The sequence below is a fragment of the Tetrao urogallus genome, assembly GCF_951394365.1.
Source record: "Tetrao urogallus genome assembly, chromosome: 14".
NCBI classification, from domain to species: Eukaryota; Metazoa; Chordata; class Aves; order Galliformes; family Phasianidae; genus Tetrao; species Tetrao urogallus.
The window spans coordinates 14509367-14525219 of record NC_136827.1 but is presented as its reverse complement, the minus strand read 5'-3'; the positions used below and the strand labels follow the sequence as shown (position 1 = coordinate 14525219).

Sequence of the window (15853 nt, the reverse complement as noted above, 5' to 3'; positions counted from 1 at the left end):
TTCATAAATATCACCAAAAAAAAGGTACTTTCAGCACTAGCACACAACAGCTTGAAAGAACAAGAAGCATTAGATAGCAAAAAGCATCTTACCGTAAGTAAAGTAAGCAACTTCAGGGGGAAGGGTGACATTATTGAGGTCATCATCTTGAACGTACTGATCGACGTACTGTTGTGCTTCGGTCGCTTTGAGGAAAGCCATGAACCTGGCAGTGAACGATGCCACAAAGATGGACAGCATCCCAAAGTCCAGAAGGTTCCAGAGATGTACCACGTACTCTCGTGGGCCCTCTTCCCAGATCTCCTTACACTCTGACCATATCATGCCTACAGAGAGGCCACAGCACGTTTAACCAGCAGACAAAGGCACTTTTTGCATTCAGACAGACCCATTCCCCAGCTACCAGTGGCTTCTAAGGTTGAAGCAAGTAACTCTTCAGTTAAACTGACTTTCTCAAGAGAACACTTAATGTCAGCTTTCCTTTAAAATGATTACATGTTTAAGCTAGTATACTCCTTTGCACAAACAACGCTAACATCTCAAAATTTCACCAGATTAATCACTGATAAAACAGATTTCTGCTGACATCTGTGAAAGCACAGTTCACAAATACTGAGGATGTTATAAAATCCTACAGCTGATCTACTTGTGAAAAAAAAAAAGCACATTTCCTTTCTTCAAAATCTTCTTGCTAAGCTTGGCCGACTACTTACTCTGCTGGGGTTTTTCTCTTCCTTTAATGCAGAGCGTGGGAGCATTTTAAGAATGGAAATAGCTTTGTGAAAGGAAATCTGACCTAGCAGTAAATGTAGCCTGATCAGAGGAAAAGAAAAACAAAAGTTTCGTCCTTGCATCGTCCTTTTCATTAAGTTTTATATACCAAATAATGAATTTCCAGACATTAAAGCCTGCTTTACCACTTTGCAAATCCTGACTTTATCCTGAATTTAGGATCTTTCTAAGAGTAGACCTACAGTAAATCTAAACACCAGAGAAACACCTAAATCTAAAAGCCAGAGAATTCAAGGATTTTGACATCCATGTTGTATTGGGGAGTGCTGGGGAAAGGGGATGATTTCACTGGGTGAACTGGAGCCGACAGCTCAGGTCAGATTCACCAGCTTGCTCAATATTCAGTCGTAGCAGGACTCCAAGGCCAAAACGTTTCAGAACAGATAAAACGTTGGAATATTTTACCCACTGGTAATTATAAATATTTCCTGCAATCCTGTTTCCATAGCAGCAGCAAAATTCACATTTAATCAAGCACAAGCAGGGCCGACCAATTTCCACGCAGCCTCCTGCAACCATGTCCTTTATATGAACTCTTCTCCATCTTCTTTGCTGGAAGTTCTTGTGGTGTGGCATCTAAATGCATTTGCTCAGCTACTTCAGAGACTCCTGGAAGCACACATGGTCCCAAGAGGAGCAGTCAGGAGTCAGTTATAGGGAAGGAAATTAGTCAGTGCAAGGCTGACAAGATGAAGAACAGATGCCATCAGTCCTTGAGTGCTCGTAAGGGTTTGGAAGACAAAGGAAAGCTAAGCTATCTCTATTTCAGGCACCACCAGCTTGCAACCTCTGTAGCACTGGGACCTCCAGGCAGAACCCAGGAGCTGTATCACGACACAGGTTATGTTTCACATAGATCTATCTCGGAAGAAAGACTGTGGTCTGCTGAGTGCACAGCAAAGCCAGGGGGAGGCAACAGTGTCCACAGGTTCTTGGCTGAGTGAAAGCAGGAACTTCATCGCAAGCCATCATTTACCGTGGTGAGATTTAATAATAAATAGCCTGGGGCAGAAAGTGAAAGAATTGGTTTCTCGGGAACTGTTCTGGAGTAAGGATGAAATATTAAAAGAACACATTTCTGGCTCAAAAAAAAAAAAAAAAAAAAATTCTCAAACTGATAGACATGAGACATTAGGCTACACATTATGTGCGCACATCGTATAAAAAGTACTTCAGGAAATATTACGTGCACGTCATCGCCAAACACAGCACTTCTTCACTGATGCCCATAAAATGTCTTTCCTGGTTTAAATATTAACTCTCCTACTCAAATTTATTTCTAATCTCGGTCACTTAATATACCTAAGTCACAGATTAATGTAGTAAGACACGTCTAAAACCGAGTAGACTGACTAAAATTAGAATCGCTCTGTGAAAGTATCACACTGTTGGCCTATAATTTATATTGTTCTTTTTTGCCAACTACGTGGCAGTCATTTTTTATCCATACATACAGAAAAATGTCTATTCAGGACAAGTAGAAAAGTTACAGTAATTACGTGGTCAGTACTGCTGGCTAATTATATGTACATTGTGGGAGAGTATTCAAATCTTCTAACATAAAAATACAGAGGAGAGAAAATGTAGATAAAATTGAGGGGATGGAACTTAAGATGGGATGTAGAACAGAGATGTGTCATGCAGTGAGGCTAAGCTAGATTTCCCTGAGTACAACAGCATTTCATTGCAATATTTCTGAGGCCCTTGATGGCTCTGGGAGAGGTGAGTTCCATGAATTTGATGATGGAGAGATGGTTATGAGCAGCTTCTGCTTCCCAGTTCCTGGAGGTGCCTGCTGTCCCACAGTGAGGATAATTGGAAATGTCACCTTGATGGGCACTCCTGGTTCCAGGAGGGGAAGGAGAACCAAGCTACACGCACAGCCTGGTTAGGAGAAAAATGGAAATACACAAGGCGTGCTGTTCACCACCTGTGCACGAAAAGGAACAGTTTGTCAGATTTTTATATCCACCGTCCTGATACATAAATCATGAACAGCTAATGTTGGAGAACCTACTTCGAGCCTTCTCAAAGGCTGCAGGATTAGCAGAGAAGGCTGTGCTTAGATTGTGCCCATCCAGAGTTCCACTGCTTGCTCTGCTGCTTTCACAAGGGGGAAATTGTCTCTCTAAATAGAACCTCCCTACTTTTAGTGAGCATTTGGGGCACATTTCTCACATAGAAAATCCCAGCCTTCCTCATGCAAGAGGTGGGAAGATCCGGATGCAGGGTAAAAGGTAGGCAAGGGGCACAAACACCTGAGGTGTATGAGTCTAATGTGCAGTGCCCAGCACTCTAAGGCTAAGTGGCAAGTTCTTGTATGAGAACATCACTGTATTTCTCTGCACTGAGTTTGCCATCAGCAGCTCTTGAATGCTCATTTGTAACCAAGAGGAGTGAGAACAAAACAGTATTTTCCCATCTAAAAATGCTATTGCTTATCTGGCTCTTCACAGGGACGTTGAATGGGCTACTAATACTACCTGACTGATCTGATAATCCTTTACAGCCATTTCAGAACTGCAGGCTAATGGACAATAGAGCCTCTCTGGTATGGATTTTGGAGGGGAATAAAGTGCTTGCCTGGCTGAAAGTTGTTGTCTCCACTTAGTTTACTCCACTACTCGCCTCCCTTACAAACAGCTGGGAGCTAGATATGGCAATGGGATCTTTTTGTCTAACAGCAGCCTGTTGTTCTTGCACCAGTAGTTTTTCCTTAAAAAAAAACCGAATTATATATATATATATATATATATATATTTATCAATTTTCATACCTCCAGAGAGATTATTTGCAGGCGGTGTTATCACAGGTTTTACTCACTCTTGGCCACAATATGCCATGTTAAAGTGTCACATTATTCTCAAATAATGCTATTCTGAACATCTGTTGCAATATTTTTGTTGACAACCAGGTAACTTAGCCAATTTCCTCCCCCTCCAAGAGAATCAAGATCAGGGACCTGTAAACTAATTACTCAAAAACAGCCTGCTACAGTTGAAACAAGTAAGGTGTCATCAGCATTGATCATTGATGCCATAGTATGAATAAGAAAATAGAAGGTACAAAAACAGGACGAATGTGCTTTAAAACTAAGAATAAATAAGATTTCAGTTTTTGATTGTGTTATGAATTGAAATGTAGGTAATCATCGATGCTTTTGAGACTGGAGAGAGCAGCTACAGACATTACCAAGCAAGATTAAATACAGCCATGTATTTTTAGTACATAAGAGATTTACTACACTTCAGCATATACTTACTATCTATTTACATTTCTGTCTTTACAAAGCATTTCTTGCTGTCTTTGCCTGTGATATTTGGCTATAGCATTCCATTTAATTATATTTACATCTCTAGATGTATACTTGCAATATCTACAAAATTCTTGCACTCAACAACTGAGCATCCAACGTGATCTCTACACATTGACAGTTGATAAAGTTGGCAGTCCATACGTGGCCCAATAAATTCCAAAGCCCCAGACCAGCTGCCCACAGTCTATACGCACTGAAATTTCACATTAGTATAGCTGAAACATTATTTGAAGCTCTACTGTAGGCAGACAGACAAAATGGCTGGAGAAGACTGTCAGTGCTGATGTAGGCAGTCATTAGAAAATCTCATTATATTCAGAAATCTGTACAATGAATCACTTTCCTTCTCCCAGGAAAGCGAAAACCTTTGCTTTTAAATGAAAAGTTTTCTTCTTCATCTCTCAGGAACTCTCCAGGCAGGCAGATACCTTCTGCCTATGAGAAAAGAATACCTAGGCTAAAATCTAATCATCTTGTCCAACTGCTTTAATATCATTTTATAAATATCTCTTATTCTATCCAGTCTGGCATCTATTCAGGCTTTTTTCCTTGTCTAATATCCTGTATGGGACTTCACTTATTGTGGGGACAGGAACAAAGAAATGGCGGTCGGGAAGTCATCAGATAGAGCAGCCCTATTCTATTCTTCAGAGGGATTTAATGCCATCAGTACTTATAGAAGCGTGACGTTGTTTGTCCTACTGCAAGAAAATAATAAAAATCCTGGTGAAAAGTAAAAATAAATACAGGAGAGGTAGATAAAGATTCTGCAGAGTCGATAAGATCAATTTCCCAATAAATCTTTCTGAGTTTGTCGAGATTAGTGGTTCAAAGAAGCTGACCTGCCAGGAATAAATCGTGCCAGCAAAAGTAATACATCCGAATCTGCTAAAAAATCCCCACGCAGTTTAACTTGTGCATGTGACACAGTTTTGCACTCAAAGGGTTCATCCAAATGAATCTGTGCTTTATAAATTTTAGGCAACTTCATTTCTTTTTTAAAAAGTTATCCCACCAGTAGCAGTTTCATACTACAAACTTGACAAAATCCAGCTCTTATTTATCCAACAACTTTCATCACCTGATCTCAGAGTTCTTTTCCAAGAAGCAAACAGCAACACACACCCAATTTACAGATGAGGTAACCAAGGTCTTGTGGGTTATAATAAGATGCCATAGCAAGGTAATAAAAGAGGCTGGTTGTTCACGTCCCAAAGGGGACACTTTTTTCCCTACTCAGAGAAGCTGTAAGTTACTCTGACTGCATAGAATACTACATTCTTTAAGATTCAGTGATTAAAAAAACCCCAGTAAACACACAGCTTCTGGAAATTACCCCAGAAAATGGAAAAAACAGCAAAGTTGGAATTTGCTGAGAACCACTCAATGTTTTCAAAACCAAAATAAAAGTCTTTTCTGATTATGTTTTAATCAGAATACCTTAATCAGCCTGAAATTTAACTTCATCTTTTTTTTAAGATTATTTCTCCTCCCCTCCCCCCCTTTGTGATATCCCTGCCTACCATGCTATGTTAGTTAAGTTTTAATCTCCCTCAAGGACTTCAAATGGTTTGTTTTTGCTTACCCAATACCCACTTCATGATCAGCAATTCTGTCCACGAGAACTGAGTTGTTTTGACTCTAAATATTTGTTTGGGATGATCTGTGATGGTTTCGTTGGGAAGATTTTTTACTCCTTCAAACCGATCCGAAGCGTTCACTACTAACAGTCCAAGGAAGATTGTGAAAGAAACAGCGTGTGCCACAAACTTCATGAAAGGACTTCGGAGGGTCCGTCCCAACTGAAATGAAACACACAAGATAAGATTTTTTGCCTTCTTCTGTGCATGTCAGTATCGTTTCTCCCATTCACCCACATATGTTATCTAACCCTGCAGTAATATATTAGAATCTTTTATTAATTCCGAATTTTTGGTTCATTAGCAATGTGTAGGAAATGCCATTCCTTTGTAATAGTCTTCATGTACCTTTATATGGAAGTCTTCTCTTAAAATTAGCACAAAATCTGTTGATTCACCCCCTAGAACATATGGACTTATGCCAATAAAATAAGCCAAGAATAAGCGCAGCCATGATCTGAGCCAAGACCTCTCCATTACAACCAGCATTTCTTCTATTCTTTTAAAAAAAAACTTTATTCCTAATCAGTTTAAATAACACTTTTTTCATTTTCTGTGGCCTAAGTAACCATTATTCCAGGGAGATGTCAATACACAGCAGTGCAAGTGCTACTTGCACTTTCCAGAACAACCTCAAAGCACATGGGATTTTTTTTTTTGCAGTGTATTACACACTGATTAATTTCTCCCGATAACAGGACATGCTCAAAATTTTCTTAATATCTACCTTCTTGCTCATAACGTCTCATAAGAAACGTGAAAAAGGACTAAAGAGAGAAATTCCTTGTTTCCTTATTTAGCTCCATCAACAGCCTTGGTTAAAGAGCTTTTCAATGGAATGCAAGTCTCTTGCTATTGCAGCAAAAGGACTCTTTAAAAGCAGGGCTATTCAGGTCTAACATAAACATAAATAGAGCCTGTTTATGACCTCTTCTTGAAATTTTAAAGTGTCAAAACCAGGATATTCCGTTCTGTCTATGCCATAAATTATTGGAAAATTTGTATGTTTCTAAGTATCAGAAAGTCTTTCTAACACAACCTATTCTATTCAAGAGCTCTTATTAGCAAGTTTACTTCTTACCAAGATACATAAGTATGTGTTTAGGAAAGTGAATATTGCCCTGACTCAAAGTCCAAGTTTCCTTACTCTTTGCTAGGAACGTTATGGCAGATGTAGGAGGTCTTCTGATTAAATGAAATTAATTAAAAACAATCCCAACACTGATGACAGTGGTTCACTCATCTGCTTCAAAACCTTGTGTGGTGCATGTTAGCTCTCAGCAGGTATTTATGGCAGGTGTTGACTAGATTCACACTTGTAGCAGACCACCTTATGTTTCCAGTGTAGATGTCCCATACAGTAACAACCCCAATTATTTCTTTATGTGATCAGCCTGGAAGAGCTTTTAAAGAGCAAATTTTGACAGCTGTGAATATAGATTCTAAGTGCATTTGCAGCCTATGCACGGCCCATTCCCACTCTCAATTCACTAAAAGAAGCACTTTCTTCTGAAGCCTGAATTGTTTTTGAAAAATTAGACGTTTTCTCTTGTCTGTAGGAACTCAGAAAAAGAGAGACTTGAGATTAAAGCAATTCCTCCACTCAGCATAATGCACTATGACATTAAGATATCTTTTCCATGCACCGCGATACTGTTAAACTCCAGGTGTGTCATTCTTGAATGTATCAACTTCTTTATTAAATCAAAATTTCATCTTACATCACATGCAGACTGCAGGGAAATGCCTGACTGCTGCTGTTAGGATGACAGAAATGCTGACAGTGTGCCAATACAAAGCTTCATTCTTAAGAGAATATCTCATTTCATGACTTGAAATCTTATCTGCATCATAGGAAAATAACAAAGCCTACAGACAGGTGAAAAAGAAAGTATATAAAGGGTGAGAGTTAAACAGTTTTCCAAATGCAAATTAATCTTAATTCCATGAGATAGGAACTAATAAAGATAGAAACTGCAAAAAAGAAAAGGTCTTCTCTATTCTCAGTACTACGCTCATAGCAGAAGCACGACACATATTGTAGAAAATATAGCTTAACTGCAAAGGAAAACATCCAGAAAAACCAAAGATCAAGACTGCATTGTTCTGACTGATGGAAAACCATTTGTTGAAAGACAATTCTTGAAATAACTTCCAATTTGACTTTAGGATAGAAGGCTATATTCTCTCTTTCAGAAAAAAAAAAAAAAAACACTACAAAAACAGGACATTGAAAAATGGGAATGCACAAAAGATTTTGTGTAACAAAAAAAATCACACAAAAAAAAAGAAAATTTAAGGGAAAATTGTGCTGTTCCATATTTCAATTTTTTTATTATTTTAAATTTTAATATGCCTACCTCATGAATTTAAAGACCAAATACCTTTCTCAGTTATTTCTTCTTTATCCTGCAATTTATTTCAAGGTTTTGAGTGAGTTTTTTTGCCCAGTTGGTTTTATGCTTTTCATTTAAATTCTCTGCTTATTTCTAGTCTAACCTTTTCCCCCACCTACTTATGTATTCAAACACAAAGCCTGCAGTTCTGGGAATACACCAAAAACATTGCTGTTGACCGGTGTGCCAGCTCCCAGCACATTCAACAGAGGTGAAGAAAATTAAACAGCTTCATAAATCCCTGCTAGACTGAGTTCCGACACAAAGGAGTCAACATTACCTCCACATGAATTCCCACTGTCACCTAACCCAAACCACCCACAGCACAGCCCTGGTTTCACACGCACTTCTCCATGGGGAACTCTGGAGTCCTGGCCAGTATTCATAAGATCTACGGGCTCACATTTTGATACCTATCTAAACAAAATGAAGTTGCATTCTCAAGCACTCAAAGAGAAAGTACTTGTTTTGTAGGACTGTAAGCCTTAAAAATGTTTTATCATCTTGGATGCCCTGGAAGACTGTTTTCAAAAGGTTTATCTAGTTTTACTTACAGATAAATCTTTTAAGTTACAGTGTTTCCTTAACATCCACCCACAGATCTATAATTTCTTGGGTTTGGCAAATTTAGACAATTCCTTGCTGGATTTTTAAATGAAACATGAGAAGCTGCTTTCAAGACAGAGTAAATTACCAGTGCCAGGGGTCTTCTCTATCAGACTTAAGTACCTTTGATAATCCTCTTGCTGAGAACAATCTAAACAGTCTACCTTGTAAGGATGATGTTGCTGAACGTGAAATAAATTTCTCCCTTGCCACCTCTTTTTCCTTCAGTAAGAGTAGTGAAAAAAAGCTATTTATCAGTCAGCCACACATCTATTTATCTCCACTCATTTGAGCCGTCTCCATCAGGATGGAAGTCTGCTTACAGAGCTCAAGCTTGTACACAGGCCAGCGGTTGGCCCTAGTCCTGCGATCTCTAAGCCTTGGCAAAACACTCCTGCTCCACTGGATGCTTTGAGACAGAGCACAGCCATATTTAGGAATACGGAAATTTTCCAAATTTCATCATCTTTTCCCTCAAAACCATAAAGATTGCTTGATTAATTATAGCCTTCTCTGCAACCCTAAGCTGTCCCCTGTGTCTTGCCAGTTTCAGGTACACGTGCCACAGTAATGCTTCGCTATAACTGAAAATACAAGATTAAAAAGATGGAGAAAAGGGAAGAAAGGAGTCCAGAAGAAGTGAGGAACTTACAGCAACTACAGAAAAAGAATAGGAGTCTAAGTATCAGAGTGAACAACGTGAACCATTGGAAGTCCTTACCTTGCTGCAGGGAGCAATCCAGTAGGCTATGGCAAGGAAGGGCAGGCCTATGGAAACCCCAAAGACAGCCAGGAACTTCACAGCTATGGATTGCTGTCGTAAGCCTGAGAGGTTTTCATACCACATGGTGAGCAGCTGCTGCTGGCAGTTAGGGTGAGCAACAAACTGTAAGAGAAACAGGAAAAGGAATATTAGCAGCATCGTCTGAAGAGAATGAGATTTTTGGCAAGCAATTTGCTGAATGCATCCAACAGAAAAACACAGGACATGTCTTTGTCATCCAACATAGCTTTTGGTGTCAAAAAACAGAACTGCAGACTAACCTCCCCAAGTCCCCACCTACTGGCAGAATGAGTTTCAGTTTTGGTCTTCTCTCTAGATAAAGGTTTTATCAGGCCAAAACCCAATGCATTAACAGTAAACAGTAAGGACAAAGCACTTCTTTGGGGTCAGGGTCTGTAGCTCAGACAGTCCAAGCTGAGATACAGAAAAGAAGCAGAGAGGTACTTTGATGCTAGAAGCTGAAAAAAATCTCTGATAAATGGCTAAAGCCATAGGAGGCCATTGAAGGAGTAGCTCAACACAACACCAATGTAATACTGTTTATATTTGTTGCATATTGACCCAAAGTGAACCATTCTGCATGGTTCTCCTCCTGTAAACTGTAAGAAGTCTGGCTGGTATTTTGCAGTGAGCAACTTTAAATGCTTTATCTCAGATTATCTTTCAAAAATGATGGCTCATTCTTTAGTGATCAGAGAAACAACAAATTTAGAAGCAGAAGGAAGTGCTCTGGAACAGAAAGTACAAAATTTTGTATCTTACAACTGAGGTTCTTCAGTTTATTGTTCAGGAGAAAAAGAAAAGGTGAGCAACAGACAACTGAAAAGGGCAATTTCTTAATGGTGAAAAAAAAAAATCACAGCATCACTGGATCCCACAGAAGAGCATTATTATAAAAGATTGAACTTCTTTATTTCATATTGTTCATCAGAGTGATTGAATTTAGCATGTGACTGTTTTTAATAACAAAGAGAGATAATTAAAAGGCAAAATAACTGAAAGAAAAGATGAAAAATAGATATGTGGCTAATTGCATTCAGATAACTGAACGTTTCATTTATGGGTTTGGTGGGTGACTAAATATGCTGAGAAGGGAAAGGCAAAATCCTCCACTATTTCAAAAAGCAGAATTTTCTGGAGGTAGACAGAAGGGGAAAGGCTAGAGAGAGAGAGAGAGGAGAAAAGCAGATGCTACAAGTTCCTACTGTGCTTTGATCTTCATTGTCTTTGACAAAATGATCACATCAAACATATAATGGACCTTTCTCTAGACGATGGTACAATAACAAAATGGTTACTGTGATTTTTAATGCCCACTTCATTGCTAGCACAGAGTGAAATATGGTAGCGTGGTAATTGGGATGGCTGTGGAATAGTGCAATTCCATCTTTAACAGCACATTAGCAACCATTTAAAACACACTTCTTCAGATGAATTAGGCTTTGGGGCAGCGGGGAGGCTACATTTCTCGAAAAGAAAAAGAAAAGAAAAACTATCTTTTGTGACTAAACCTTTTGGGGTGAAGGAATCTGATAGGTACTTTTAGCCTCTTCCATCTTGAGGAATATTTCCTAGAAATATGAACAACTTGCTATGCTTTCAAGTTGTTTCTCCCTCCCAGAAAAAGTTCTTGCAAAAGATATATTATAAACCATCAGTCCTAATCATACAAGCACTTAGAGTTTAAGGTTAAACTAATAACAACAGTACTACAGTGAAAGATTGCTCAGGCTAATTACCCTTCTGGCAAACAGCCGAAAACCATGGAAGGAACTGATTCCCCTCATAAGTTTTTTTTTTTCTTTCCCTTTTTCCTTTTTTAGATGGGATGAAATCAACATCAGCTTTAATGGCTCATGGAAAGGAAAGATGCAGTGGTAGACATGCAGACTTCTGCAACAACAGGACCAAGCACCAGCCAGGCTTCCTGGCTTCCTCCCACCCGTCATCATTCACATATTAGGAGAATTGATTCAAAGAGATCCAGTTGCCCTTGGCAATCAGGCAGTCAAAGACTTCTGCTGGTTGGCATTTCAGAGAATTCACGAGACATTGTAAGATGCTCATTGTTTCACTCTGTCTGGGAACAGCTAGAATGAAAGTACAGATACAGGGAAATGGAGAAGGGATTGCCATAAAGCCAAATTCATGGGAATAACGTGTTTTGTACAAGACAATAAAGAAACGATAGTGTGGCATAAAGCTTTGATGGTAATCATCTCAGTCTGATTCTTATAAAAATAAAGAAAAAATCAGAATAAGATGGACAAGAGCGTGAACAGATTTTGATCTGTTATTTGCTTACAAAAAGCAGTACAGTTTTTCATTACATATGCTTTGTCATATGTTAATGAAATACACAGCAACCATTGGACAACATCAGCCTTCTCTCAACCCAAAACATCAGAAACTGATCTTAGATTTTCAAAGACATGTAAGAGCTATTTAACTTTCTCTCTTCTCAGAGAATGGCCACAGACATCAAATTAGATATTGCACTAATATTTTCCTTAGCATTATAAACACAGAAAATGCTTTGCAGTGTTTCCACACTCAGAAATGGCTGCAGCAGCTTTTCTGATCCCATACCACACACAGACCAAAAGATGGTCATGGTTTTATCTTACACTATGCATATTTTATTATTAATTCATACAAACAACACTCCTCTCCAACCTATGGGGTACATGTATATTTTTAAGTTAAAAAGGCTTTAAAAAAAATTACTTGCCAGCATGAAGAAACTATTTAAATAATCAAGTGGCATTTTTGAGAGCTTCTGAAAGACACGACAGTACTGACAGCTCCAAAAGCTATCTGTGCTACAGAGGAGTAAACTCTCAGTGAAAGTTGACTTAAAATATGGAAAACAACATCCTCAAAGCCTCTGGTGAGAACTGAAAGAGTCCAAAAGAAGGGGATGTTTCAGAGATCGCTCTAGATAGTGGACAACAATTTTCCACATTGCCCCTGGAAATCCTGGAAAATTTTTTTGAGAAATATGTGAAAGGTTTTTGATCTGGCAAAAAAACACCCCTCCGCTTACAGAGCTGTTTCACCAATGCAGAACAGGGCATGAAGTAACTAAGACAAAATTACTGAAGCTTGCTAGGAAACACACAGTTGAAGAAAATGCCAATACAGACACACATAAACCTTCTCTTCATGTTACACTGTGTTCTCTGAACCTTGAAGTGAGCAAACAGTGCTTAGTTTTGAAGAAATTGTTATGAGAGACCTTAAAGCAGGAGAGGATAACTGAATTTCATGATCCAGAGTGGGAAAAAGAATTTGCTTTTTGCAACACTTGCGCTGTTAAATTACAACAAATGAAGTTGTCAGAGGGTAAATGTGGTGGGATCTTCATTGGCCTAATTGGGCCTGATAAAGTAAGTAAAGCTGTAGAAAGTCTAAGAAAGATTGGAAATTACTTGGACTCATCATTGCCATCTTATTTATTCATTACAAATAATAAGTGAAGTTCCAGTGTAAATATCCATGCTAAGGGATGCTATCCTCTTTGCCAGACAGACACACTTCAGTTACCTGTAACTCTACCCATGGCCACAGACCACATTTTTAAAACCATTTGCACCAGAATAGCCTTACAGTGATAAGCACACCAGCCAGTCCCAATTCCTCCACCTAAGAGCAAAAAATAATTTAATGAGTCCCTGTTCAACTCGGGTGAAAGAAAACTCAGCAGATAACACCAAAGGGATCTGACCATAGGAAATCAACTAACTCTACATGGGCTGCTGCAGTTGCTGCAGATAGAACACGAAGCAAGGCAACATCTCAGCCCTGAGGATTGCTGCAGCTTTTCCTCTCTCCTTGGGGTCGATTTGACTGCCTAATGGTATCACAAATATTCATGAGGATCTCACTCTTCCTGCAGATGATTTTTTTTTTATGACTGCCTGAGTGTACATTCAGATCTGGTATCAAGTCAAACAGGTATAAACCTTAGAGTAAAGAGAGAAGGTTTTTATTTGCAGTCAGAGCCCAAATGACCTAGAACTATCAGAACAAAATAAAAATTAATTGTGCTGCTTCAGTCACAGTTACTTTAAAGAGATACAATAAAAGTAGTCAATATGGTGTTAGTAATAAAATATGCCTTTTGGAAAACCTCTTACATGGACCTTCTTAACTAAGAAAACTTATTAGAGCAATTTGAGAGCGGGGAAATACACGCTTGCATCAAATCCCAAGACATTCACATATTATAAATGTTATGGAAACCCAGTGTCTGGATCCATTTGCTGATTAACTCGAGTTACCTAATCCCAAATCCTGACTTTTAGCACTTTAAACCTTAACATAGCTACTGTTTGCAACCACACACCTTTCATGCAACTCAGTCTGCCCTATAAAAACAAGCATGACATTTGGGATAGATTTTCTGCTCTCTGCTAAATCAGTGAGCACATTAATGGGATTGGGATGGCACTCTGCAGTAGTCTGACAAGTAGTAGAGCTAAGGTAGTGAAGGACAGCCCAGTGCTGGCATAACGGCCCAAAGCATCTATGCAGTGCACAGCTATAGAGGAGACAGCATAGTCCCATTAGAATGAGCAATGCAAATGGAAACTGGGTTTGACTAGGCAGAAAACATTAAACAGACACAAAATAAAGCCAAATAAAAACAAATTAGTCTAATAGAAAACAAAAATAATGGTGTAAATAAAGCTGCCAGGACCATTTCAATTGCAATTCTCCTGCTGACAGAAATAATCTTCAGTGCCGAGTGAAAAACACAAAGTTAATAATCCTTTTAGCAATGGAGGAAGATTTCATTGTTATTGTTCTCACTTATATTTTCAGTCCATGCTTTTTAAAATTAAGTGCTGTATTTGAGGTATAAAACTAGAAAATGTGGTGTTTAAAGACATTCTTTAATTTAAACCTCTCCATAGTTTATTTTCAATTTCACTTCCTTTATTCAAGAGCAGGGAATCTTTTTTGTGCTAAACATTTTTTTTTCCCTACAGGGTAACGAGTTCAGAGGTGTTTCTGAGGAATCTCCAGTTCCATATTCCAATATGCTGGATGTTTTATGAAGAGATTCGTTGCTAATGCTAAGTTTCTTGTTTCACATGCATAAATAAGTCTATTTATCGCACAAGCAAATGAAGTGAAAGTCCCAGCCTCCAGCATTCCAGGTTTCTCATATCTCTACAGAATCAGAACCACATGGAAATCCTGATTTACCTATTCATCCGAAAGCACGCTAGAAAAAAAAGCTATCGAAGAACAAATTCCCTTGGGTGCCTATATAGAAAATGACCACAGTGGGCATAGTTATAAAATGCTATAACCTCTTCTCTCAAGAGAACCAGTCAACTCTTTTCCAAATGACAAGGAAAGATTGATACACTGCTGATGCAGTGCTCAAATTCTAATACCTCCAACACAGCGAGTTTCACTCCCAGAGTTGATGGAGAGACTCTCTGGTAGGGTAAGTCCCCTCACCATGAAGTAGACGGTTCAAAAAAGTTATTAAATCTGGATATCCACAGGCATATGTGACAAGAATACTGCATAGAAGAGGTGCAGCTTGGGTCACTACTCGTGGAAATGCTCAAATTGGAACAAGATTTAGAAACTGCCTTCAATTTGAAATACTGAATCCTCTTCTTATTTTGAGAGTTTGTACTAATCCCCATCTGACTTTCTGTCCCAAAGACGTTAGCAGGTGAACTGCCTGTGGGGAGATAAATGAAGCCAGAATTGGGGGCACACAAGGTCAGGTTTATAGCACACAATCTTAATTGTTCTTTTCTAACAGAATTTTAATATTAATAAAGGTAATTTTTTAATTCTTTTATCTATGATGGAAACACATGCAAAAGATTTGATGCGTTCCTCTGCTCTCTCATCAATGCCTTCATGGACATCTAAGACCCTGAGGCACTTTGCAAATGAAAATAATTAAGTCTGCATATTACTGTAAATTGGGAATATTGCAAACACCACTCAGGATGGAGATATGATTCATTTGAGCCTTGAGAGGATGAATTTATGGGCAGGAAATAACAAAATGAGATTCATCCTGGAAAAGAAATTAAAACATCTGGGCAAATGGATATCATCAGAGCCACAGATTTAGTGGGAGGAAGGAACCTTGCTAATGAAATAGAGACATAAAATTGTTTCCGTAAGGAAGGAAAGTAACTCCTTCCCTATCACTTAAAAATCTGTAAAACACAAGTAAAAGTACAGGGAAAATTACATGGATGAAAGTAAGAGTCCAGAATGACCAGGGTATTTCTACTGTCACATAAAACCAAAATCTCCTTCTTACAGTTTCAGCTGG

The 15853-nt window shown here is 38.5% G+C and overlaps 1 protein-coding gene across 2 annotated transcripts in view; it reads right to left on the bottom strand.

The window, feature by feature from the left end:
• Positions 1–15853, bottom strand: part of TRPC7 (transient receptor potential cation channel subfamily C member 7) — a gene marked incomplete at both ends in the record, with an annotated part of 56110 nt that overhangs the window by 16814 nt on the left and 23443 nt on the right. For both annotated transcript variants that reach the window (XM_079542345.1, XM_079542346.1), the window contains 3 exons: positions 93–326; positions 5694–5910; positions 9472–9636. In XM_079542345.1, the coding sequence (XP_079398471.1) occupies positions 93–326; positions 5694–5910; positions 9472–9636 (616 nt within the window). The remainder of the gene's footprint in view (positions 1–92; positions 327–5693; positions 5911–9471; positions 9637–15853) is intronic.